We start from the raw sequence: 26,700 nt of genomic DNA, 5'->3' as shown, positions 1-26,700 counted from the left end.
GAAGAGCCAGACAAACTAAAGCAAATCAGTACAGCTCTAACTTCTTGACACATAAAACTTTGAGTTGTATGCCTTAATAAAATGAGGCATGGTAGATTGGTAGGAAATAGGAAGCAGGAGAATAAAATGGTAGGCTCTGTAATATGTACCTGGACTTGAGGTCAAGCTTTCACAGGAATACATTGTGAATAGGAAACACTCCTGCTACCCTGAAACTTTGCTACTTTTAAAATAGTCAGTCAATTTTGTAAAATTCCTCTTTAGTTTGAGTTCTGGGCTAATAGTCCCAGAAAGTCAAGTAGCTTGTACTTCTCTTAAAAATACAAGGTTGATAGAGGTGGGTGAAAGTCATTTTGGAGTTCATGAGCAAATGTAGCTCTCTGAAGGATTTCATATGCCAAGTTTTATGGGTGTATTTTAAAGCATGTCTTCCAGTTGAGAACTTTACTAATTATGTGCTTAGAAATCCAGACCTTGATACAGCCATGCTTCTTAAAATACAACAGCGTCTTTAAGTTAACTGCAACCATTCTTAATAAACAAAACTTCCATCAAAATTCCTACTTAATCAAATGGGCAAAATACACTCTGCACACAAAATTAAACCAGAAATTGAACTATTAGGAAATATGAACATATACATATCTGCCTGCACTGGGAGCATTTTGTTCCATTTTAAAAGCTGGCAGAACTTAAATACTGATATTACATTTCTCCTTGAATTTTCATGTAGAACTTTTTAATAGTCTTTTGGCTTTTCATGCAATTGCTGCATGCCAAAATAATAGAAGTATTTCCAGCACAAAATTTCAATAGCTTTAGTGATTTGTGTGGAAATTAATACCTGAGGGGGAAAAAAAAGTTGACTTGAACTAGATCAGAGTCTGCATGGAGTAACTACAAGTATGCTACAACATCAGAAATTAGCCCTAGCCCTCATTTATTGCCCAAGAGTTTATCTGCTTCAAATTAAACATTATGCCAGTATGGATAATGTCCTTTTTATTTTTTTTTATTGTTTACTTCTCTATCCTTGCATTGCAATTAGTACTGTCGAATGCCCTAGATAGACTGAAACTGTTGTGTTTTCCTGTAATTCATCTTGCTATCATCTTAGGTGAGAGCTCTTAGTCCAGACCGGTGTCCATACAACACACTTTCTGGTGAAGCATCACCTTGAGTCCTGAGTGCAGTTTTTGCTTTGGGCACCACAATATGAGATGGATAGAAAGCTATTGGAGAGCATCCAAAGGGCCACAATAAGGTGGAAGGGCCTAGAAGGGAAACCACATGAAAAACAGCTGAGACCACTTGACCTGTTCAGAAGAGACTGAGGGGAGACCTCCATGTGATTTTCAGCATCCTCATGAAGGGAAGGGGCAGGTACCAATTTCTTCTCTGTGGTGACCAGTGACAGGACTCAAGCAAATGACATGAAGTAGAGCTGAGGAAGGTTTAGGTCGAATATCAGGAGAAGTTTCTTCCCCCAAATGGTGGCTGGGCATTTCAACATGATCCCCAAGGAACTGATCACAGCGCCAAGCCTGACAGCACTCAAGAAGTATTTATAAAATGTTCTCAGGCACAGTCTGTGATTTTTGGTGTGGTCTTGTGCAGAGCCAGGACTTGGGCATGGTGAACTTCGTGGGTCCCCTCCAATTCTGTACATGCTATCTTTCTGGCTTATAGAGTCAGTGTAACTCATGTTTTATCTTGGACTTTTACGAGCATTGGGAGAGACTGGCATTGTGAGCAAAGTTAAAGGAACAGGCTAGCTAAAACTATTTCCCTTTCACTCTAACTAATGCTATATGGACACACCCCCTAAAAGGTATTTTAAAAAGCAGGTAAGGTTTCTTGCCATCTGCTGAAGAGGATTAGAATGAGAGATACTTTGGTTGTTCAAATTGCTTTCTGTCAGTTATCTCTGAAAGGTCTTCTTTAATAAAAAACTAAGTCTCCTGAAAAGCAACAAGCTGTTCCCTTTTTATTCATCTATGAATGTAAGTATTCTGAGTGAATTCCTGTAGCACTCCTTAACAAGTGACTTCTTTTATTCCATTATTTCACTACATGGTCATTGAAGTTTGGGATGTATGTGCCCTAACCATTTCTCTTTCAGAAGTGACAATCACAATAACATATAAAGTGCAATGAGCAAAGCTTAAAGTGGCAGCACCTGCTGCTGAGACAGATACTGATGTGTAATTCCAGTATGTTACTGTGATATAGGTACCTCCCATGATGTTTCAAAAATTCCTGTACTTGCTCACCTTTACTATAGGGATTAGAGCTGTGGGGAAAAAAAGTATTACTGTTTTCATCTATTTGAGTTTTGAGACTTATGAGATTACCACTGTACTTTGACATGAAATAGAGACCTTCCCCAAATACTCTAGAAATGGCTGAACTCTTGCTTGCTAACAGCAAATACTGAATAAGTTCCTTATTTTGCTTCATTTTTGTGAACAGCTTTTGCTTGACCTGATGATTTATCTTTATCTCAACTTTTCTTACTCTTGTGCTTCTGATTCTTTCCAACACCTCGCAAACAACCAGATGTTTGGTTAGCTGTCCACCAGGGTTAAAATATGTCACACTGTATTCTTGAGAATAAAAGAATTTTAAAATGTCAATTTGTCCAGAAAGAAGAATCAAAATTAGACCATGTAACTTCTTTTTTTTCACTGGTAATAAACGTTACCTTAACTACACTGTGAAAGACATAGGAACTTTTACATCCCATATCTCATTCTCTGGGACATTGGTTAATCTGGCACCAGAGATATCTTCTACAGAATACTGTTTCAAGTATCCTACACAGTTCAATAGGGAAATCTCCATCAAAGTATCTTTATATACATTTCCCATATACCTGTAGAAATTAGATTTGTCTCAATAAAACAACGACAAAAAATAAATTGTGGATAAATCTATGAACAATCTTAATGAGTGTTATAAAAAGTTTTAAGATAAGGAAAAAGTATGCAATTGAAGCAGTACTTTAAACTGGTTGGTGAGTTGTCTTGGGATTCAGTTTATTTTAGCAGTAGTAAGATTATTTTAGTTAAAGGACTTTCGTGTGAAGTGAGAATGAAGTGTCTAACATGCCAAATCAATTCCTGCCAATATGATTGCACTACACCCAAGGAAAGATAGCAATAAATTAGAGGAAGTTTATTCAAGGGCAATTGGTCTACTGTGCAGGACATGTGAAATTGCTGATATGAATAATTTCAATGACCTAAGATGTATTACTTACAAGCACTGATGAAGACTCAAAGGTTTTTATCCAGAGAAGAGAAAAATTAAAATAAGAAACTAACAGTAGAAGGAAATTAAAAACACAAAAAAGACACGAATTCAACAAAAATAACTGTATTTTATAACCCTTTATTCTATGAGCATTCAAACTTAACATTTACTTTCTGAGTAAATGACCCAATTTTTTTGTACATATAAACATAAATAAAATCTATAGTTTAAAATTTCATGTATATATATTAAGTTTCTACAAGGTTTTATTAAAGAGTATGGAACCAAAGGGAAGTGGGTTTATTACTTTTTAAATCAAAATTCTTCTTTTCACAGCTGAGAATGTTACATCATGTCATATTTTGTGTTCCCTAAGATTTGTTGCAATCATGATTTGAATGTAATGCAAAAGCTGCAGCTGTAGTGTTTATAATTTAAAAGCACGATTAAGAACCAATAGATGTGAAACTACAGTTGCTTTTCTGGTTGTAGAAAATATGTAATTCAGAATCAAGAAGACGTACCAAAATTGCTACTACATTTCCCTTCCCTTTCCAAATACATAAAGGAAACAGTAAACAGGTATAAATTAATTTTTTATGGATCAAGACTGAAGAAGTAACTGGCTATTAAAAAGCAGAAAAAGTGGGAAAAAAAACCCCTATTGCAATATATACAACCTCTTACAATAAGAAGTCACAAAAAAAGAATCTTGGCCTCATAGAAAGATATCCTTGAACAAGAAAGTTGTTTCCTCTTGAATTCAGCCATGACTCAGTGTTTGGCAATGTTTAATTCTATTAATTGCATATATTTATTGCCATATATTGTAACCTGCTAAACTTTTGTTTCATGACCATATTGTACACTGAAAACCTTAAATTATCGCAAAAGCTTTGAAGCATTGTAGTGAAATATTACTTTTATTCACAGTCATAAGTGTCACACCAATTTAAAAAGTCAAGCATAGGTTGAAAATATAAAACCCTAAAGCGGATAATGGAGAAGTGAAAAGAAAGGCTGATAAATAAACACTGGCTTATTCAAGTATTCTTTTCCAATGGTAGTAGATTTCAAGTCTGTTTTCTCTGTGTATTGCCATCAGTTATTTACATTAAATTAATTTTAATTCTTTGGGTAATAAACATTGTTCCTATATTTCAATTGTTATTTTTAAAGTTCTCTTAACATTTCTGGCACTTATCTTTAAATGGATGTACATGTGGTTAATGTCTCTTTCCATAATATTACCTAAACCTGCAGTGAATCACATTTGAATATTCTCTTTCAATTTCCTCTCTAGACAAAGATTAGTGAAGGATTTTAGAATCCACCTTCAACGTGCTTTTATTTAAAGATAAGGCTAGAGGAAAAAATCAGAAATTATTTTCTTTGCCACTTAAAAAAAACAGTGTGTTTAACATAAGCTACTTTTTTAGGCTTCTTTTGTATCTAATTAAAAGAGAAACATTGCTGAAGAAATTGTGTCAATCAATAATAAATACCTGACGCAGTGGTTATAATCCCCCTCTAAAAAAGTGACTTACTGACAATACAGAGAACATCGAAGACTAGGCTTTAGTTCAGCAAAATGAATCAGGTAATCCCACACCAAATTAAATTTCATAAATCACTGGTGGTCCACTAAGATATTTAAATAGAAGGTGAAATTCAGCTCTCAAAAGCTGAGTAAAGTTATCTGAGTAAATGCACGTTGATAAAAACTAACAAACTTCCTGAACTTCATTTTTCTCATTAATTAGATATCTAGGAACTATAATTAGACATCAGACATGTAGCTCACATCCAAAACTTTTATGTGTAGACATACACTTAACTTCTTAAACTGAAGCTAAAGCTTATTGTAGGACTATTCTTACTGTAACCTTAATTGGAAGACTTAAAAGTAACCTCTAAATTCCATTCAGATTTTATAGGCATCACAGCAGAGGGCAGAAAATATAGAGAGGTGTGATTACTCTCCAAATATTTTGTCCTCTTTTTTTCAAAATCCAACATACTTATATATGAATATTTAAAAGAAAATGAAACTAGATTGTTTATATCTACCTGATTTGTATATGCCTTACCTGTAGAATCATGAGGACACAAACACTGAAACAAAGGTTGTTCTCTCAGTTGACTCATATCAATGCAAGTTGCTCCATCAGAACAATTATTTGGGAAAATTAAACATGCATTTTCCGCAAATTGGCAAAATTCTCCTGTCCATCCAGGTGCACAGAGGCACTAGACATAAAAAACACAAACAAACAAACACAGAAAATCCAAAATGAAAATTCAATGTGAAGTTCATAGAATTTTCTTTGTGTCTTCTATTTTACTACAGAGTAAAAGTGTGGCAGAATGCAGTGTTGCACCCAGCTTAGACTATTCCTCATGCCTGTATTTGTGGATGATAAAACAGTTAAGAGAGGCAAAACTAATCTACAATGAAATTTTTTTCATCTATTGAAAAACTGGGGGAAAAGGAGATGCATGAATTGGGGAAAATGGTTGGCTGTAAGGGATAAAAACACCATCAGGAACAGAAGTACTGAGTGTCCAAAAAGTATTTTAAATTGATAGACATGAGGGAGAAATTGGGCAGTGAATGATAACAAAGCTTGCAAGACAAACACTGTCACCAACCAGTAATCAGAAAACATAGTACAGGGTTTCGGTTATACATGCAGATGTTACCTGTTAATTAAAATAAATTAAAATTACTTATTCAGAGGAGAGAGAGAGATGTGAAGCTTATATTAGCTTCTCAACAGAGTCCTGTGAAACTCACACAAGTGCTCTCATCAAATATAATTAATAGCTTGCCTTGCATCCCATTACAAGGGCAATAAAACAGTATAGCCAACAGCAGCATGCAAGTATTTCAGAACACTGGAATGGTATACCAGATTCACAACATATAAACATTTTACATTAATAAGTGTACATGTGACCACCAAAGACAGAGAGATGCATTGTAGTGACTCATACAAGTAAAAAGAAAGTTGCCAAAGAACAAGATCAGAATAAGGCATAGAAAACAGGCAGAATATATTGCTGACTACAGAAAAAAAATACTGCAAAAAGCCCCAAGGCAAGTAGTACCAGGAGAAGACCATCATTTTTTGAAGGGTAGGAGAATGAATGGGTGGAGATAAAATATTGCCAGCCATCAAATCTGTAGAGGAAGGATGGAGACAGAAGACAAGCTCAATTCACTAATAATTTCTCTCATCAAAGAGTTAATGAGACAGATTACCTTGACCTTTGTTGTTAAGTACCACCAGGGACTGTAACTGTCAGCATCATTCTTTGGCATCAACTCCATAGCATTGTATGATCACAGAGAATTTAGAAAGCAAATGTTACAGAGTAACAGTATATGGGTATACTGACAATGCCTAATAATCTTTAAAACCACTAGCATTAGGTATGCTGTTTGTGAATTAATTCATTCAAGTTTGTTTTAAAGTTTTAAACTGGCTGTATCTCTCAGTCTTTTAAACATTCCCTTTACAGTGATCTCTGATTCCCTATCTGGCACATATATTTTGTAAAAATGAACAGTACTTAAGTGGTCAAGTCAAGGCTTCAAGAGAACTGCACTGATGGGAATTCCTTACTGTGGATGTCTGCATTCAATGATTGAAACAGCAGATAATAAAGAAGGCTGCCATCTCCAAAGTGACCTAGCTATAAGAGAAGCATGATAGCCTACAGAATTAGTGTAACTTACCTTCCAAGGCCTGGAAGAACACTATGCTCTCCAGCAGCTGTGCATTCCTTTGTATCTTCTGCATTTTTATTCCTGCATCACTCTGTTGTGACAATACCCATACACGCCCCCGACATTTCCTAATTTCCTTCCCCTTGATCTCCAGGGCCACCTTTCACTGCTATGTACTGTGCTTACCATTGATGTTATGTTTGATTAAATATGTCACTACTAGGTGAAAGGTCATAAGAGGTAAAAACAAGATAGCATTTTTTAGGTAACTATATCTATGGGTTTGTCTATCTTAGTCAGTTCACAAAGCTTATCCCAGGCAAACCTACAGAAACTTTATTTATCCTGTATGTCAATATATTTTACATTCATGTGACTCCAGAATTATTTAGGTTGAGAGAGACCTTTGAAGGTCATATAATCCTACTCCTTGCTCAGAGCAGGTCAAACTTTAAATGCAAGCTGGTCACTCAGGATCTTGTCTACTCGAGGTCTTAATATCTCCAAGAATGACAATTCCACAGCCTTTATGAGCAACTTGTTGCAGCACTTAAGTACACTACTCACAGTAAGTACATTGTGAACAATTTCTTCTTCCTACCTAGCCATAATTTCCTTTGTTGCAACTTCTGCCAGTTGCCTCTCACTCCAGTGCCATGCACTTCTGAGAAAAAAATTGCTCCATCTTGTTTATGATCACCCAGTGAGGAGCAGAAGAAAAAAAATATGTCCCCATTCAGCTGTCTGTTTTCAAGATTTAACAAAGACAGATCCTTCAGCCTTCCCTCATATGCTGCAGTTTTCATGATGTTGATGACTCTCCATTAGACTTATTACAATGTTGTCAGTCTTATTTTTTGTACATTGAAGTTCTGCACTGCACAGAGTACTCCACAGGTAGCTTATCAAGTGCTGAGCAGAAGGGACTGATGACTTGACCTGCTGTCTATGTTTTTATTAATGCAAGCCAGTATTAGATGAAGCTACCTACCCTTTATCATGATTTGGTTACATTGGCCCACTCTCTCATCTTCCACAGATGTATTTTTTCTGCCACTGTACCTATACAAATTTATAAGATAGTTTCTCCTTTATGAGTATTTTTCATGAGGACCCATTTGGAAATTCTCCTTGACTAGACTCAATCTTTTACCTACCCAGTCACCAAACATTACTACTTATTGATAAAAACTGTTTAGCCAGTAAGTTCATTCTGTAACAAAGAATTTCAAATAACTTCACTGAAGTCTAACCCTACTTCTAGTGGATAAATGTTAACTTAAAAAAAATGTTCTCAGAGATGGAATCGTGACTGTAGCTGTGAAAGCTACTTTTTTTTTTCCTCTAGAAAAGTGACTTTTCTGCACCTGCAGTAAAAGGTATTGCTGTCAAGACAGCATTCAGGACTTAAATGGCTATTTCCAGATAATGCCTGAATCATTTTGAGGATAATTGAAGGACGAGTCTTAGGGATGCTTAAGCCAGCACTTTCCACAAACATTAAGCAATTTTTTAAGCTTAATTATTATCACCTCCATGGTATACCTGTACAATAACCTTTCTTTTTTTCCTACACAGTTTTCAACTGCCTGGTAAAACAGCTTGCAAAATGAGGATGTTAATGTGCTAGACTTCTTTGCTCCTTTTAAAGTACATGGAGAAAATTCCAACTCAACCCAAAATTTAGGCATTAAACTGGGTATGAGTGCTTTCAATTTTTGATTTAACGTGTTCTGTTATGTTGTTTATTCCTATGCTCAGATTTTCCCCTTTGCCCACCACTCCTTGTTACCCCCATTCCACAAATATAATCTGAGTTATGTGTACACCCTTAGAAGTGTTTCTATTTTCAAATTTTTCTATAGGTATTTTTGACATTAGGATCTGGAGAGACTGGCTTGTGACAAAAAGGCTTCAAGAACTCCAAACACGTTTTTAGGCTAAATGCTTAAAATAAATAGTATTTTTATTTTTATGTACTGATGAAGCTCTGAAAATTGTTTAAATGAAGAAAACAGAATCCTTAGCTTCATTTAAAAAAAAAAAAAATTCTGCTTACATTTTTTTGTATATAAAGTTCATTCCTAACTGAAATTCTAGAAGTCACTCACACAGGAAAAAATAACTACAATAAATATATAGAAATTTATCTCATAACCAACAAAAGTGTAGCTTCTTAGTGGATTGAGAGATTTATTTGGGGAGAATGTTTTACTCACTTCCTTATTTGAACTGATAGATCTTAAAGCTTTACAATATTGATCTTTAACCTACAATACACCAGGGCACATAAGTGACTTTAAACCTTAAAAGAGAAAATTAATTGGTCCTAACTTACTATATCTGTCAAATTTGCAGATGACACCAAGCTGAGCAGTGCAGGTGACACACCTGAAGTATGGGACATCATCCAGAGCCCTGAACAAGCTTGAGATGTGAGTCCATTGGAACTCATGGCAAGTTCAACAAGGCCAAATGCAAGATCCTGCACATTGGCTGGGTTCACCCCCAGTACTGACACAGGTTGAGGGGAAAGGGATTGACAACAGCGTAGTAGAGAGGGTTGGAGATGGTGGTGGATGAAAAGCCAGACATGAGCTAGCAATATGTGCTTGCAGCCCAGAAAGCCAACCATACCCTGGGCTGCATAAAAAGCAGCGTGACCAGCATGTCATGGGAGGTGATTCTGTCCCTCTACTCCACTCTGGTGAGATCCGACCTGGAATGCTGCATCCAACTCTGGGATCCTTATTACAACAAAATGATTGACCTATAGGAATGGGTCACCTGGCGGGGTACAGAGGCCTGGAGCAGCTTTCCTAAGAAGACAGGCTAAGAGAGTTTGGATTGTTCAGTCTGAAGTAAAAAAGATTCTGGGGAGATCTTCCTGTGAACTTTCATTAAAGAGGACTGTGAAAAGATGACTGGCTGTAAATTTAGAGGAAACTGAGACTTTATACCCACATCCTAACAGAAGTTAGGTATGGAAATAATAGGGTAAAATACAATCGTTGCATGCTCAAAACCTATTCCATGATAATTCCCAATACACATGATCTGGAACTATAGGCAGCTGCTAAGAGGGGGTGGAATGGAGGGTGCAGCAGAGTGGAGACACCACAGCCAGGTGCTGTTGAAACCCTTGCAGGGAAGGAAACTCAGTGGTACTTTGCAGTTGAGAAACTGTATGGTACCTGTCAGCTAGGGGAGATAGGGAAAGGTAGCCTCCTGTTGAGCCAGCAACTCTGGCAAAATCACATTCCTCAGATGAACTTGTTTTATTATAGCCTGATTGTAAGATTAATTCACACCTTCATCACAAAGTTATCCCCCTCCAGCATATGACCCAGACCCACAAAGTGTGTGTGCTCTGTTTTTTTAACTGTATCTTTAAAAGTGAAGCGAGAGAATTTTACACCTATCAGTAACAAAGGTTTGTATGACTAGAGCTATTCAAGCTCCACCTTAAGACAGAGAGATAGTATAAAGGTAAGTAGAGAATGGGGGTGAAGTTACGGAACTCTTTCATAACTGCTAGGATCAGTTGATGGGCTGAACCTGTCTTCTCCCCCATAGGGTCACCTATTGGGTAAGAACTGTACTCTGTCCATGCTGAATGTTTTCATTGGGGATGTTACCTTTGCTGTGTATTGCTTTGAACATGTTTTTGCAGTCAGATACTACCACTGACAATCCTTGAAACTTGACCTTTCATAGTTTTGTGTTAATAAGGAATGTTGTTCTGTGAACTGTTGGTGTGAGTCCTTCACAAGCTCTGGCAATCTCCAGCAAAAGGCAACATACTCAACATGGTGGAAGACCCAGTGAGAGATCACAAGGTGGGAAGACCTGCTGAAGGATCTCCTTCATGCTGTTGGTGTGTGTCCCTGAATGAGTCAGTCAAGCCAATCTCCAATCTAGCTGGACTGCTCAGTGAAGGATTCTCATAATGGGACACTGACAGGCTGGAAACAAGAGTCTTGGCTTTCCTGGGGTGCTGACAGACAAATTAAATACTGAGGGCTGAGTAAACTCCCCATATCAAGAGTCAAGGAAATCTCCCCTTTTCACATGACAAGGGCTTACAAGAAGGATGGGGACAAACTTTTTAGCAGGTTATATAGCAATAGAAGGGATAATGTTTATAAAGTAAAAGAGGATAGATTCACTTTAGATAGGAGGAAGACATTTTCCACAATGAGACTTGTGAAACACTGGAATAAGTCGGCCTGAGATGTGGTAGATGCCTTGTCTCTGGAAACATTGAAGGTCAGGTTGAATGGGACTCTGAATAATCTGATGTAGTGGAAGATGTCCCTGCTCATCCTTGGGGATATGGACTAAATGACCTATGAAGGGCACTTCAAACCCAAACCATTCAATGATACTGTCATCGCTGATATGACGGGCTCCTTCATATAAAACCCTGACTGTAGGTAAAACAATTAGAAGTCTCAGCAGAAATATGTCATAACTTTAATTAATTAATTAGAAAAAAGATTATATTCTTTCATTTCTCAAGTGAATATATGGGTAAAATAGAAACTAGAATTCTATCCATGTACATCTCATATGGAAGTTGGGAAGATGAAGTTATCTTTTGTGAAGTTTGAGCAGGTGCCATCTCTTTATATATGATTCCATAAAACAATGAAATTTTATTAGTATTTAATTATGATTTAAAAAGGCAAATTAAGAATGTGCATTTTTGAGTTTTTGGTAGTAGATGACAAAAGGGCAAATACTGAAGAATGAGAAATAGTCATCAACAATGTCAAACTAGAAACTTACTGTACAATGCTGGAAACAGCTGCCAAAGACACCACAACACTTGCACAGCATATGGAAAATGTGTGTCTGATCTTACTGGCATTAATAAACAGGCAAAAAAAAGATAAGTTATGTGCTTCAGAAATGCATAGTGCTGAGTTGGCTGAGTAAAATTTTATGGACTCTTTCTACAGATATTTTCCTTATCTCAAGGGGCCAGCTCCTTATTAGATAGGGAAGTCAGTGAAGAGAAATGTGGGAGATTTCTGTGTCTTTGAAAAGTGGTTTAAACTTGAGCACAGGCTTGATTTTAATTTCTCAGAGGTTGCATTTAGAAGTAAACCAGAGCATTTCTATTGGTTATATATGGTGTGTTTTGCTGTCCATTTATATTTAATTATATGTTCTTCTACTGTGTAAATTCAGATCCATTGTACTAAGATATCTGAAATGATTAGATGATCACAGTTTTAATTAAATATTTTTAATTTAAATTTTCTTTTTAAAAGAAGGATATTTAGTTTATTACATGAAGACCTCTACTGTTTATTAACTTCTTTACAGCTCAGAGATAATTAGCAGCACATATGAAATGTACCTGGGGTGCTTTGATGGTGGTAATTTTAAGAAAAGCAGGAAAATTAATTTTGACAAAGTCAAAATTAAACACTGAAGAAGGAAAAAACTTAGGACATTTTCAAATTTATGTGAACTCTTCTGTAGAATTACTGCTACTGTGCGAAAGAAAATTGACTAATTAACTTGTTTAAAACTGGCCCCTAATGGAAGTCTCTGACTTTGAACTACTGCTGTTTTGAACACTCAGCTGGAAGGACAAACACAGGAGAGACATCAATAGAATTAATGATGGTGGCAAAGTGGATTTGCAGAGATGAAACTATAATGTTCTCCTATGGTCCATGGGGAGAAACAGTAGGAGAGACTGTAGATTTTTTTAAAAAGGAAAATGACAATAATCTATTTGATATGTTGTACATAAGTATAAAAATCCCATCTGAGAGCAGTAGACTTTGCAGTGCCAATTTTCATTGCTTCTAGCATTGGTTGTAGATCTCTTATAAATATTCATAATAATTTTTTCCCTCTAACCAACTGCCTTAACATATAACATGCCAAATATACTAAATGTTTGTTTCTTTATGGCTTTTTTATGCTCAGAAAACAAACGGTGATAGATGCAGTGTAGAGGGCTTTAAAAAAGCCCCAGTGCATTTTTCTTAAAGAACTGAATTTGGTAAACAAGGTAATGTTTTCTCTCAGCTATACTGCCTTTTAGTTCTGGATATGTGATCTGGAAGTTTTTTTCCTCTCATGCAATAAATACAAATAGCTTCTCTAAGAATAAGTTGGAGGCCTGTCACTGCACATGCCACAGCACATGCCATAGTTGAGGCAGCTATGATACACAGAATAGCACCAAACAATTTCAAAAGGTTTTAAGAATTTGCCTATACAGAATAACACCATATCTCATCAGAAGACCTCCAGCATGCACCCATACAGAATAACATCATATCACACCAGAAAGCTGCAAGCATCTGCTTCTTCTGTTCTTTAGCCTAATCTTTCATACCCCTCATGTTGATGCATTGCACCTGTGTGCTCTCTGTTCCCTTTGGTGGTTGGTCAGTGCACCTGGGCACTCCATGGCTCATTGCTGTCAATGCTGCTCACCTGCTGCTCACAGCTCTGCCCATTGAGGATGAGGCTCGGCCACAGCCCCACTCCCAGTTACCACAAACTCAGTGCCTACAGAGGCCTTCTTAGGGCTGTGAAATCCAAGCAGTATGACACAACTCCATTTTGGAGTTCACTGCCAATTCTGCATAGACGTGTTTTGCTTCTGAGCTATAAATTCAGCCAGACTTCTAGGGATAAAGTATTATCAAAAAGCATTAGGACTGAGAGTGGCTCCTTAGGGAAAAGCTTACTAAGAGGACCAGAGCAGCAGACTTTCCACAAGGATTTTTCAGGCAAGTCTGTGGAGCTTGGCACTCACTGCTCACTGCTCTTCTGTAAAGAAGCAATTTGATTCCCAGACTGACAGCTGGCTGATGGGCCTGGTTCTGCACTCACAAAGGCAAATCTCATCTCGAAAGGATGAAACCTGGACCTCTGTCTGCCTGGTTGCAATTTCTGTACAAGTTCTGCTGAATGAGGGCCACACATCAGCTTGACATGGGGAAAAATTGCAGGAGAAAGTGATGTTCTCTCCTCTATCCTCCTTCTCACATTGCATCAGAAGGAATATATTAGCTTGGTGAGGACTGTTTTCTGTGTTAATATACAGTCTCCTGCTTTCCTAGAGAGCACAGTAGTCTTTGGGCAGAACATATTTGCTGGGGTTTTTATCTTCAACTACAACAATGCGACCCATGGTGTTACTGATTATTAATGTATATCATAATTTTACTTTATCAACCATATATCCTCTTGGTGCACAGCTTGTTGTTGAAATATCTCAAATTCACCATAAAGCTCCAAATATAAAAGCCATGGCTCCGTTATATGTTTGTGAGAAAAAGATCAAAAGAGTATAACACGAAAAACCACAGAGCCATCTGCAGGGTAAGATTTTAGATACCAATATTTTCTATTATATTAATTTTTGTATCCTCTTACAGTAAATCATGCTATTAGATAAACATTATTAAATGTATGTCCATATAAGAAAGCAAAATTCTGGTGACTGGGGAACAATTTTCTGAAGTGAATTGACTGAAGGAATGCACCTGTTATCATTAATCAGTGTTCTCCAGGCAAATTACTTGTAAAAGTTAAAACCATAACTCCTTTTTGCTTAGCTTCACTCTCCCTTAAAAGAACAATCTACTTGCACTGCACTGTAGGAACACTAGTTAGAAATCAGTAGCATTTCCTGTTCCTCTTGCTGAAGGTACCAGGACATCCACTGAGAATTTTTCCAGCACAAAATTCCACATGCAAGTGTCAGTGCAGCTTCTCAGAGAAATGTCAAACATTTTCTTTGAATGGTCAATAGTAGTGTAGTGGTAAAATCCAGAATGATACCGGAGATTGTTTTCTCTTTCTTTAATGCTGCCCTGGTGTGCATTGCTTGCCAACACAGCTCTGCTGTTCAGGCAATATGTATAATTTGTTTAGACCTTGTTTCAAGTGTAGTGCTGGCAAATGGAAATAGACCTTACAATGACATTGCTTCCTCTTCATATTTCAGCCTCAGTTTTTTGAGTCTACATAACTCAATTTCTTTGCTGGCTGTAAGTACACAGCCTCACACGAATCAGTGGTTTGTCAGGATGATGGGAGAAAGGCATATTGACAAAATAGACTTGGATACACTATGCAGATCATATAAGTTGAAAGATAGTTTCTTGTAGCATAGTAAGGAGCTGTTAGGCAAAAAACAAAAAAATCTTAAATGAGCATTTTTGCACCCTATGAGAAGTGGAAAGCATCTTTAATTTGCATGCCTTCCATGGAAGTGTATGGCAGGTCACAAATGGGAGAAAGTGCAGCTCTACAGTGGTTGCTACACATTCTTGTGCATCAAATGCACTTCTGTAAGTAATCATTACTGACCTGCAAATTATGTCATTTTCATGCAATTCAATCGTTTCTCCCTGGAAAGTAAAGATGGCTAGTATGCCAAAGACTTGACAATTTTCATACCTCAACTTTCCCGCTACCGTGTTTTCAAAGCTGCGTTCCTTTCCAGGCTTGTAAACTCCAGTAAATTATAGTTCTATTCTCCTCAGAATTTGCCCTGGATTTATTTAACATATTTTTTCAGTATGTTTACTTTGTTTGATTGGTTTGGAGGTTTTTTTCCAGTTTAATACTAATGATTTAGCAAGACACGGGATCTTACGGAGAGATAATACTTTTGGCCATGATCTACACTACTTGCTGTGAATAAATAAATAGTAAGGTACTTGATCTGCCCTTAGGACCCAGGGAAAAGCTTTACATCCACAAGTGATTTCTTGTTTGTGTACTCTCTTTATCAGCTTTCACTGCCCAGTCATGTGCCAGAGGCTTTACTGAAGCCATTCTAAATCACGGGGTGAACCCTACTCAAGCCACTCCATACCCTGAGGTGGTTAGCATGTGGCAGCAGTATGATTAGCATGAAACAAACAACAGCTCTTTTTTCTCTACCACTTGCCTTTTGGGCATTGCCCATATTTTCCCTGTCTTCAGGTAAAGATAAGGAAAACAGATACCTACAGCCATAAATTGTTTAAGACAATCAGATTAAAAGCAATGAGAAAATACTATCAGCTGCAAAACAAGAACACTGACTTTTCACTTATGAAATCCATGTAAGAGAAAGAAAAGTTGTGATGAGAACACAAAAATCTATTGAAAAGGGTATCTGTGGGTAGATATTGAAAAATATTTTTAAGAAGCAAGTTATCGTATTGTCAAAATAATGTAGTTAAAGAGTTTTAATGAATAAAAATCTGCTGAAATATGAAATTGATTCACACACTAGTATTTGTATAAGCATGATTCATGCTCTACTTTTTCAGTTTATTTCTTTTCTTAAAACAATGTCCCCTGTCTTCTAAGTAGGTGGAGTTATTATAAAATTGACAAACCAGTACATTAATTTAAAACTTTCCTGTGGTATGGATATAAAAAAAGAAAGTGTTATATTATATTTTCTTTAGAACATTTATAATTACTATATTTATTCTTAGAAGCAGTTCCAACATTGCAGCTGCAAATCAGGAGAAATTCAATAGCAGACTTCTGGCAATAATTGATAAATCAATAGTAAGTAATAGAATTTTTAATATCAGTACTTTTGAGAGAGGAAGGCCTACTCATGTTCAAACATTGTGTTTGTCATCTGTTAAAATTATATGTCAAATGATAACCATATTTCTCAAACTGAGTCAAATCTGCGTGTTGTCTTTTTGTGCTTTAGAAACCAACAATGTAAACATCATATCTTTTATCTTCTTCAGAGCCCAAATAAAATGGGGGAATTTATGTTTTCATTATTCATGGCAACTTTGGAAAATATAACCTTTTTCCTAACCTTTTAATATCAGTGAAGTATGTGTGCTACATTGACTACTAGAAGCAATCCACAATAAGGCCTTCAGGCTTCTGTGGGAATTATGGATCCCACAGTAGTAGATCCTCATGAAATTTAATATCTGGTGAAATGATTCACAAGGACAGGACAGATGTGACCTGGCACTGATATGATGGGAAACTGCTAAAACTCAGCATTGGACCATATTACCTAAAAAGCTTTTGAAAGTGTTCCTGCTATAATCAATAGTACATAGAAGAAGCAGCTGCTCAGAACTACGCACAATACTTTTATCCCTTTGTCACTAATGTGGCTTCAAAATTTTTAGTACCAACAGTTGAGTATTTTAAATACAATTGTTCCTTTTGTTCTTCTTCTGAGAAAAACTGATAGATCACGGACTGTTTTAAGATTGCAAATCTATATGCACTTTTGAGAACATAATTTTAAATTATTTCTTTATTTTATTTCATACACCTCATTTTTAATAGTTTTCCTCATTTGCAAACTTTTACAACAGTTTAGATGATATAGCTGCATATGATGACTCTTCACTGACAATCAAAGAAGTATGACTACTGAAAAATGCTTCTATATATACAAGTGCTTATTTTTGACTACACGGATTGTCCTTCTGTGTTCATCAATGGTGTTGTGTCACATTTTAAAATTCACTTTGAGCTAAAAGTTGCCTTCTTTGTCACTGGCTATTAGGAACACTCAGGACTGTATAATTCCTATTATTTTTTGTATGAATACAGCCTTGAATTTGCCTCTCATAGAACACACGTTTTCCTAAAGTAGTGCAGTCCACCTGGAAATACTTATCATATTTGTGTATTATGAACCACTTTACCATTTTCTGTGGTCACTTGCATACACAGGGAAGGAGACCCCAGAAACTAGAGCCTGTCAGACTCACTTCAGTGCTTGTAAAACCATGGAAAACAATATTCTGAGAAGTATGCAAAAGCACCTGGACTGCCTCAGTCATAGGTCACAGCCAACACAAGCTTCCTGCCTGTCAAGTCTTGTTTCCCTCTATGAAAGGAAAAGCCACTTAGTTTATCTAGGAAAGTGAGTGAATGCAATCTTCTCAGCAATGCTTTGGATACTGCCTCTCTCAGAATCCTTCTGGACAAAATATTAATAACCAGGTTACATGATAGTTGGGCAACTGGCTCACAGGTCAGGCACAAAAGGTTATAATGAATGGTGTGACACCAGTCTGGTGACCTGTCACCAGTGGGGTTCCACAGGGCTCCATCCCCAGTCCTGTGCTTTTCAGCATCTTTATAAATGACTTGGACAAAGGGCTTGAAGGAATACAATATAAGTTTGCTACTGACACTGGGAGGAGCTTTAAACTCCCTCAAGGACAGAGAGGCCTTGACAAATTAGAGGGCCAGGCAATCACCAGCCATACGGAGTTTGACAAGAACAAGGGCCAGATTCTGCACTTTACTGAACATTTTCAGGAACAATTTAGAGAGTTAAAACAAGCTGATCTAATATTTTCCCCAAACTGTCTGTTGGAATGAATGTCACCACACTACAGTTTCATCATCAAAGTTTTAAGTTTGTATTTATTTTAAACATGTTTATGTGTAGACAAGTAATTTGATTCTGGTTAAAATAATGACAACAGATGCTCTTAATTCAAGTAGTGCATTTTTAAAGGCTGCAACACAGCTGTGATTATCATCTTTGTGGGAAACAACACTGGACCACTATTAGTTATATATTCTTTTTACTATAAAAGTACCCTTCAGTTATCTTACTCGATATAGTACTAAACATTATCTCAGTAGAAAAGTAATAAAAAATCCATATTACCCAAGTGAATTGCCCTTGTGCTATTGATTAAAGTAAATAAAACCTATAATATTGTGCCCCTCTTGTCTTTTAGAGTAATGAATGCATTTCAAGTTTGCTTGTCTGAAGCTTTTATACTTTGGAACACTGAATTAGTTTAACATGTATTAAATTACTTACAGTGAATCCTCCAATTACATTAAGACACAATCCTTCATTCAGACAGTTGATGCTGAGCAGCCTGCAGTAGTCAATTACTTCCTCACAGTTCTTTCCCGTGAATCCTGGCATGCAGCTGCAAATACACCAGTGTATTTTAGAGAACTTGCATTTTAAAAGTTAATTGTATTTAATTATGTTCCATAATTCTATTAAATTATGTTCTTGCAGTAACAAAACAAATCTCTTATGTTATTTGAAAAAAACAGAATATGTTTTCAAGAAATTAGAAATCCCTTGCATGATTCTGAATAATTTTGCTTTTTCATAAATAATTTATTTCATTAATTAAATTATTTTAACACCAATATTTAATATAATCTTCCAGGAAAAAAAATATAGAATGAGGTAGTATTTAATAAACAGTTATTGACAAGGTAACAAGATTTTGGAAAGCTATTAGAAAGGATAAGTAAATTTAAGCATCAGAGAGGTTTAAATATAAAAATAAAAATATGATAAGTGAGGAATAAACATCAATCATTGCTAACGAATAAAGAGTAGTATAAATAATAAATAATGACATTCTTAATTATGTAAATAACAATCTAGAGACAACAATGCATAGTTGTTTATGTGTTGGCTTAATTGTAGTGCAGTATTTTCTTTGAAGAAAAAAAATCTAGCCTTCGATTTTTGTGACTGTTAGTTCCATGTGATGCCAATGGAGTGATGGATAACTCATATGTAAAAGGAACTGCAGAAATTTCTTCTGCTTCACGTCAACACTTACTATTAGTAGGAGAAAATCCTTTCCTGATGTAGCCCTCCCATGTTAAAAAAAACCTCATATACACAAATAAAAGAGATTAGATTCAAATGGATAGTAAAGAAGTCTTATCTAAAATCAGTAATGGAATGATGTAGAAAAATATCTGAATGCTTATACCTTGATAGATAGAGAATCCTTGTAAAACACTCTCACTATGTTCTTATAGACACAGCATGTTCCCCTGTCTAAAGGCCATTTCTGGTATCAGAGAAAGAAAAGATTTAAGAAAATAAAGGAAATTGCCAGTTAGCTGAAAATTTGTGTTTGTAAAATAATCCAAAAAGAATAAATGGGAATTTCTTTAGCTGTTCTTAAGAGGTAGGTTTTTTCAAATTATTCAGTCCAGAAGCTGAAAATTATGAAGATTATACAGAATTGCTTTTGGTTTTCCTATGTTCTTGCTCCGAATAGATATGAGATCCAGATGTGTTGCTTATGTTTTCTCATTTAGAAAAAAAACCTATCCAATTCCTGGTTTCAAAATTCATGAAGCTTCTCATGTAGTTACGCAGCATACTACACTAAGGGGTATATTTTCCACAGCAACTTCTTGGGCAACAAGACTCAATAGAAAGCAACTGAATTAACCAGAATTTCTAAACCAGTTAAAGATGTCTATCTGTGGGTATGGCTCTGAGGAATGCACAGACACATTTAGCATGTCCAGAGTTTTAAGTAATTTATTAACCTTAGTGAAGTTTAACTGGTTGGATTTAATCAGAAATCTCTGGAAACCAACCACAATTCATACAGAGGACCATGTGGGCAGAGGTAAATGGATATGGAAAAACCTTCTGTAAATGGTTATATGCTTTGAGGCCGGTATAGACACAACCACATAAGAACACTTTAAGCAAGTTGCACTGCACCACATAATCCTCATCTTCCTCTTGAAAAAGATGGTAAATGCAATAATATTTCTACCATTTCATGTACTTAACTTCAAAATTCTTGCAAAGTCTATTCTTAATAAAGACAATCTAGAAAAACAATTTTAACAGTGGCTTCTTCTAATTTTTATATTTTCTCATTTTTTCTGGATTTTGTTTTTTTGTTGTTGCTGTTTTGAAATAAACATACTAATGTCAGGAAAGGGAAAAATAAGCTAACAGGAAAAAAAGTTGACAGTAAAGTTCCAAAGATGGCACCAACAGAACATATATTCTGAGGATACCCTTCCACATTTTTTGTGAATTTTTATTTTCATAAAGCACATGGACAATAGAAGAAGATAGAAAGCAAACAATCATAGTTTATTTTGATGGATATGCTTGTTCACTGTCTATTTGAATTCACCTTAAATTCTGACATTTAGGAAAAAATGCAACTATTAGATTCTTAGCACAAAGTTATGTATGCTATCAAGACTGAAAGGATGGAATTAGAATACAAGATGGTCATACATCATAACTGAAATGGGGAAAATTAAATTGGTCCTGTTTCATTTTATGTTTAGAATAGAAAACAACAGTTTCCAAAGAAAGAAGGATATGTTGAGAAGAAGCTGAGATTTTGTAGGATTAGAATGTAGTTTGGGCATATAGAGAACAACATAGCATAGGGGGAATCAAAATAAAAAATAATGAAGTAATAAGTTCAGTTGAGCTATTACTTTAACTTGCACGTGCATATGACCTAAACACAATTACATTTATTTATGATGTGAATAGAATAGAAATAAATACATTTATTTATAGAAGTGAATCATGTTAGTTTGGGCATATAGAGAACAACATAGCATAGGGGGAATCAAAATAAAAAATAATGAAGTAATAAGTTCAATTGAGCTATTACTTTAACTTGCACATGCATATGACCTAAACACCATTACATTTATTTATGATGTTAAAATGCTATAGAAGTGAATCATGTGGCACTATGACATGTAGTATTACACCAAATGTAGTATGAAACACATACAGCTTATTGTGGAGTGACTAGACAGAGATATAACATACAGTATTTGACAATGATTACCAAAAATGAATCAAATCCTCACTTAAAATGTTGATGAGCAGCTACAAATCTCCCAAATTAAAACAACGTAATTAATGGTGGATTTCCTTTGGGTAAAGTGCATTAAAACATGAATCACAAGCAGATTTCTAAAATCACAGGTCCAAGCCTGTGATTTTAGAAAACTGAAATTGTCTAACCACTATTCCTATACGTCTTCTGAAATCCTCTATTGGTCAATTAGGTAGTGCAGAATATGAATTTAAAAAGAAAATTTTGAATTCTTAAAATGGTGAAGCCTGCTGGCTGTTGGATTTCCCTATCTGTCAACACCTCCTTTGCATTTCAGCACTCCAGCATTGCAGCTCTCACAAACAAAACTACTGAATGTGATCTCCTTGTGAAAAATATGTAATTCATACTACTTCAAATGCTTTCTCTCACCTAAATGCCTCCTTTCAAGTAGAGGCATAAATACTTATATTAACTATTTCAGGCTAAGTGGTGAAAAACTAATTGTCATTTCACAAAAAAAGAGAACAATATTTTGTATTTATTTTTAAAAATCATAAAAATTATTGCAATCAATAATTGAAGCCTTTGTGGACTGAATGGCAAAACTAAAGCAGAACACTGGAGATTTTCAACAAGCAGTTGGACAGGGTACTAGATAATCTCATCTAAACTCCCTTTCTCATAAAAGATTGGACCAGAAGATACTTCAAGATCTCTTTCAACTTGGGCTGTTCTATGAGTCTCCATCAGTATTGTGCATTTATTTTGTTCTAACATTCTGTGATTGTACTGTAACCCTCTACCTTTGGACAAAACAATCTGCAAATTTGTGTAAGATGTGTCAAGGCACCTATTCAGGATATTCCTCTGTGGAAGATATGAGTCACTTTCTGGAGTTTTCCTTCATCATGAATGTCTGGTGGGCAAATTGGTTGCTAGGGTTGACTATGTGGATTGAACACTATTCACAGTGTTTTTTCTAGGTTGTCAGCTCCCTTTTAGAGCATTCTTAATGTTAATGAGCTTATAGCCCACCCCAATGTAAAACTGATTCTTAATTGCCCATTTTTATGTCTGTTATGTTGATCTAAATAATGACATCCATTCTTATTCTCACATAATATTAGTTCAACCACAATATTTTCCCATAGACATTTTTATTAAACAATTCCTATGGTACAATGAGGTTCATGGTACAGACCATTTCTACAAATACTTTGTGGAATTGTAAATGATTCAATATGAATAACAGGACCAGGATAATTTTTTATGGCTTCTCTTTGTGGTTTGGTTTCTGTTAATAAAGGCAATGTACATCTGGATGTTAATTGTTCATGTTATGAATATTTTAAAATGTAAACTTCAACATTTCATAATAATGTAAACACATTGTGGGAAAGACTGGCTATATAATAATAAATTATTAGCTTATATCTCAGTTTAAAGAATTGGAAAAGGAATGATCAGTATTGTTCTGTACATTACATATCTATATGGGAAGATCTAGCTCTATGTGAACTCACATATGTACGTTTGTATGTATATCTGAATTTGGGAGTGAATAAGAATGAAATTGTTAGGATTTTCTTCTTTGGGAAGATTATATTTTTATTTCAAGTCTTGTCAGTTGAATCTCTGCTGATGCACTGTAACTCTGTGTTCTATACTTTTTTTTTTTTTTTTTTGAAGATTTTAAGTTCATTCATAGTATGTTGTCAGGCTTTTTTGTATCACAGCTTTTAATTTTCTGCTTTTATGAATATCTTAAAATTCAAAAAATGCTTACTTTAGTAATGCTTATCAGAATTTACTCAGGCAGCAAGATAAAAACCAAACAAAGGGGAACAGGATAAATTGTACTCCTTACTGGCATAGAAAAATCTAAAAATCAATTAAAAAATGAAATTAAATTATATATTGGGTCACTTCTGGTATTTTCAAATGGATATTTTTTAGTGTGGTCTTTCTGAATTAAACAGTTTTTCATATGATGCTTGAAAAATCAATTTAAAGTCAACTAATGCATGTCTGTGAACTATAAATTAAATAGATTCCCTTATCTTTTCAGAAACAACATACATTTAATGCAACTTGAAAGGCAGTGACTCATGTAGCATAACTGTCTCAATTGTCATCAATGTTTTAAAGTTTGTATATATTTTTTAATAGTATTATAATGAAAACATTTGTAGCCCTTAAATGCTTTACATCTTTTTGTATTGCTCCCAGAGTTTACAAAAAGTTTACAAAGTTTACAAGCAGCTTAACGGAGTAAAGCACAAAAGATAAATACAAATTTTTAAAACAGAAGTTTATCGTTTTCTGTGCTCTCTGTGAATGATGTCTTTCCTTTCTGCAATCTGTGTGATATCATCAAGTGAACCAACAAAATACTGAAATAAATTAGTTTCCAATCTTACCGGCAGTTATAGTTTTGATGTTGAGCTACACAAGTTGCATTATTTAAGCAAGGCAGTAATTCACATGGATTCAGAATTTTCTCACAGAACTTGCCAGTAAATATTGGCATACAGATACATGCCACATCCTGTAGAAGAAAGGGAAATTAGAAATATTTGTTTTACCCAAGACAGTACAAAATTTTGTGTTTATGGTGTTTACATCCATTACTAGAGAGATCCTAACTAGGGCAACTTTTCATTATACACAGCAGTCTACAAAGACAGAACAGTTCTAGTCTCAGATAAGTTACAAACTTAATTTAGGACAAGTAGAATAGGCCTTCCAGCACAAATTATACCATACTTGAGTTTGCTAGATGGAAATATCCCAGCTTTAAAATTACAGTTTCTTATAACTGAATCAAGAAGGAGTTTTATAATTAATTTGGGGTTTTTTCCTCATTTCTGATTTTATTTCAATGTAATGTTTGCATCTATTAAACACTAACAGTACACAAGGTACATCAATAACAAAACCGTTGTTAACTAGAGGAGGAAAGAAAATTATGGGTATCCATTTTCTCCTTCAACATAAAGCACAGTCTATGCTTCTCTTTAACCATTAAAGACATGTGTCAGTTACTGCAATCTCTAATTTTAACAGTAAGAAAATTAAGTTATTTTACAAAACAAAATATTTCTTAGGGCTGACAGTCCCACACATTTTCCTATGCTCTTCATGGGCCTTTTGAAGTCAGAAAATAAAGGGAAAAGTAAAGGGGTTTGTTCCCCTAATGAAATTGGAAGTTCTTAGGTTTTTCTTTAGAACCGGTCTTAACGGTATCATCAGGAAACTTCAATTCCCACTGAGACATTTCTATACATGTGAAACAAACTACTACAACTATTTGCCTTTTGCACAAAATGGTTTATGCCTATATATCTAGTAAAGAAAATATTTAGACAGGTTCTATATCTTAGAAATCCATCAATTTATTCAGTAATTTAGATGTCTCGTTTTCTCCCTGTGTATGAATATGTATCACTGCTATGTGACAACTAAGCTTTTGAACTCTGTTTTCACTGTTTTGATTCTGTACGATCACTGCTCCTTGCAATAGATATGCTAATGAAAGGACATCAACAATTTATTTTGACATACTACCGGGTATGACTTCATTGTTAAAACTTCATGAGTTCTGCATGAATTTTTTCTATCTTACAAAAAGAAAAAGGAAAGAAAAAAGGGGTATAAAAAATTTATACTGCATGAAAAGCAAGAACAAGACAATAACTACTTAACAAAGATCACATGATGCCTCATGTTTGTGTCAGATGATTTTATTAGGGAGAGGAAAAAAGAAATAAAATAACATGGGTAGTTCCTTAAGTGTTCACCATTCAACTGACATGAAATGGGGAGTTTGGGGGTTTCTATAAATATAAAAATAAAAATATTATAAACAGGACACATTGAGGAAATGCTATGTTTCTTCATGAAGCATGCAAAGCTAGTTAAAAAATTTACATTGGAATTGAATATTTTGGCACTTTCTTCGAACAGGTACTTCTGTAAGGTACATCAAAGCATATGGATGACAGGAAGGTGATTAGAAACAGACTATATGTCTTCACAAAGGGTAAATTATGTCTGACTAATGGTGTCTTTCAATGATGTAGTAACTGCATTGATGGGTAAGGGGAGAGCGACTGATAACATTTACCTTTACTTCTGTGAGACATCTGACATCATCCCACACATCATCATTTCTGCTAAATTAGTGAGATAGAGCATTTACAGCTTTCCCCCTATCCCTTGAAGTGTTTAAGGTCAGGTTGGATGCAATTTCCAGCAACCTAATCTAGAGTTAGAGGTCTCTGCCCACTGCAGAGATGTTGGAAATATATAATATTTAAATGTTTCTTCCAGCCCAAACCATTCTATGATGCAATGCTGCAATTATATGTTTGTTCAAAGAGGGATCTCTAACATTTATACTTACATTTGGCAAATCGATACATGTACCTCTGTTCTGACATGGCCTTGAAGAACATTCATTGATGTCAATTTCACAGTTGTGACCAAGAAAACCAGAAGGGCAATTGCAAACATATCCAGACTGGTCATACTGGCATATACCTCCATTTAGGCATGGCTGAGAGGCACAAGGATCACCAGGTTCCTCACAAAATGGACCTAAAACAAATAAACATAGAAAAATACAGTGTTGGAGTGATGTGGGCTCTTTGATGTTACTTTTTTACTATATCATGTTTCTGTAATATTATTGTATTATTCCGTATTATTCTTGTTGTAATTATTGTTGTTGTTGCTGTTGAGGAATTGAGAGTCTTTTATTAATTGTATGTCTCTACATTTTTTTTACACTGTGAAGCTCCAATTACTGCCTGGGACATCTTTAAGCTATCACCCTCTCAAAAGCAAAGAATTTAACATATTCCCAAATGCTTTGTTTGTTTTGGTCAATTAACATGGTAGGAATCTCTGGGAGCAACTAATCCCATCTGTAGCAAAGGAAGGATATGCTTGGAGCCAAGGTCCGGTGAGATTGCAGTTATTATTAATGGAAGCTGAATCCAGTGGACTCCCAGACCAGGAGGGTTCTTCTCATTCCTGTTTACAGATCAAGCCAGTACTGAACCTGAATATGCTTTCAGTAAGAAAACACAATCACACACATACACACTCTAC

The 26,700-nt window shown here is 35.3% G+C and overlaps 1 protein-coding gene across 1 annotated transcript in view; it reads right to left on the bottom strand.

The window, feature by feature from the left end:
* EYS (eyes shut homolog) overlaps window positions 1-26,700 on the bottom strand; it is a 708,088-nt gene that overhangs the window by 638,474 nt on the left and 42,914 nt on the right. The window contains exons 3-6 of the mRNA XM_039729652.1: window positions 25,991-26,184; window positions 24,006-24,133; window positions 18,804-18,918; window positions 5,346-5,505 (exon numbers count right to left, since the gene is read on the bottom strand). Of these exons, the coding sequence (XP_039585586.1) occupies window positions 5,346-5,505; window positions 18,804-18,918; window positions 24,006-24,133; window positions 25,991-26,184 (597 nt within the window). The remainder of the gene's footprint in view (window positions 1-5,345; window positions 5,506-18,803; window positions 18,919-24,005; window positions 24,134-25,990; window positions 26,185-26,700) is intronic.

Source organism: Passer montanus, unplaced genomic scaffold (genome assembly GCF_014805655.1).
Source record: "Passer montanus isolate IOZ18808 unplaced genomic scaffold, ASM1480565v1 scaffold11, whole genome shotgun sequence".
Lineage (NCBI taxonomy): Eukaryota > Metazoa > Chordata > Aves > Passeriformes > Passeridae > Passer > Passer montanus.
The sequence above is the reverse complement of the archived record's forward strand: the minus strand, read 5'-3'. Positions and strand labels throughout refer to the sequence as shown.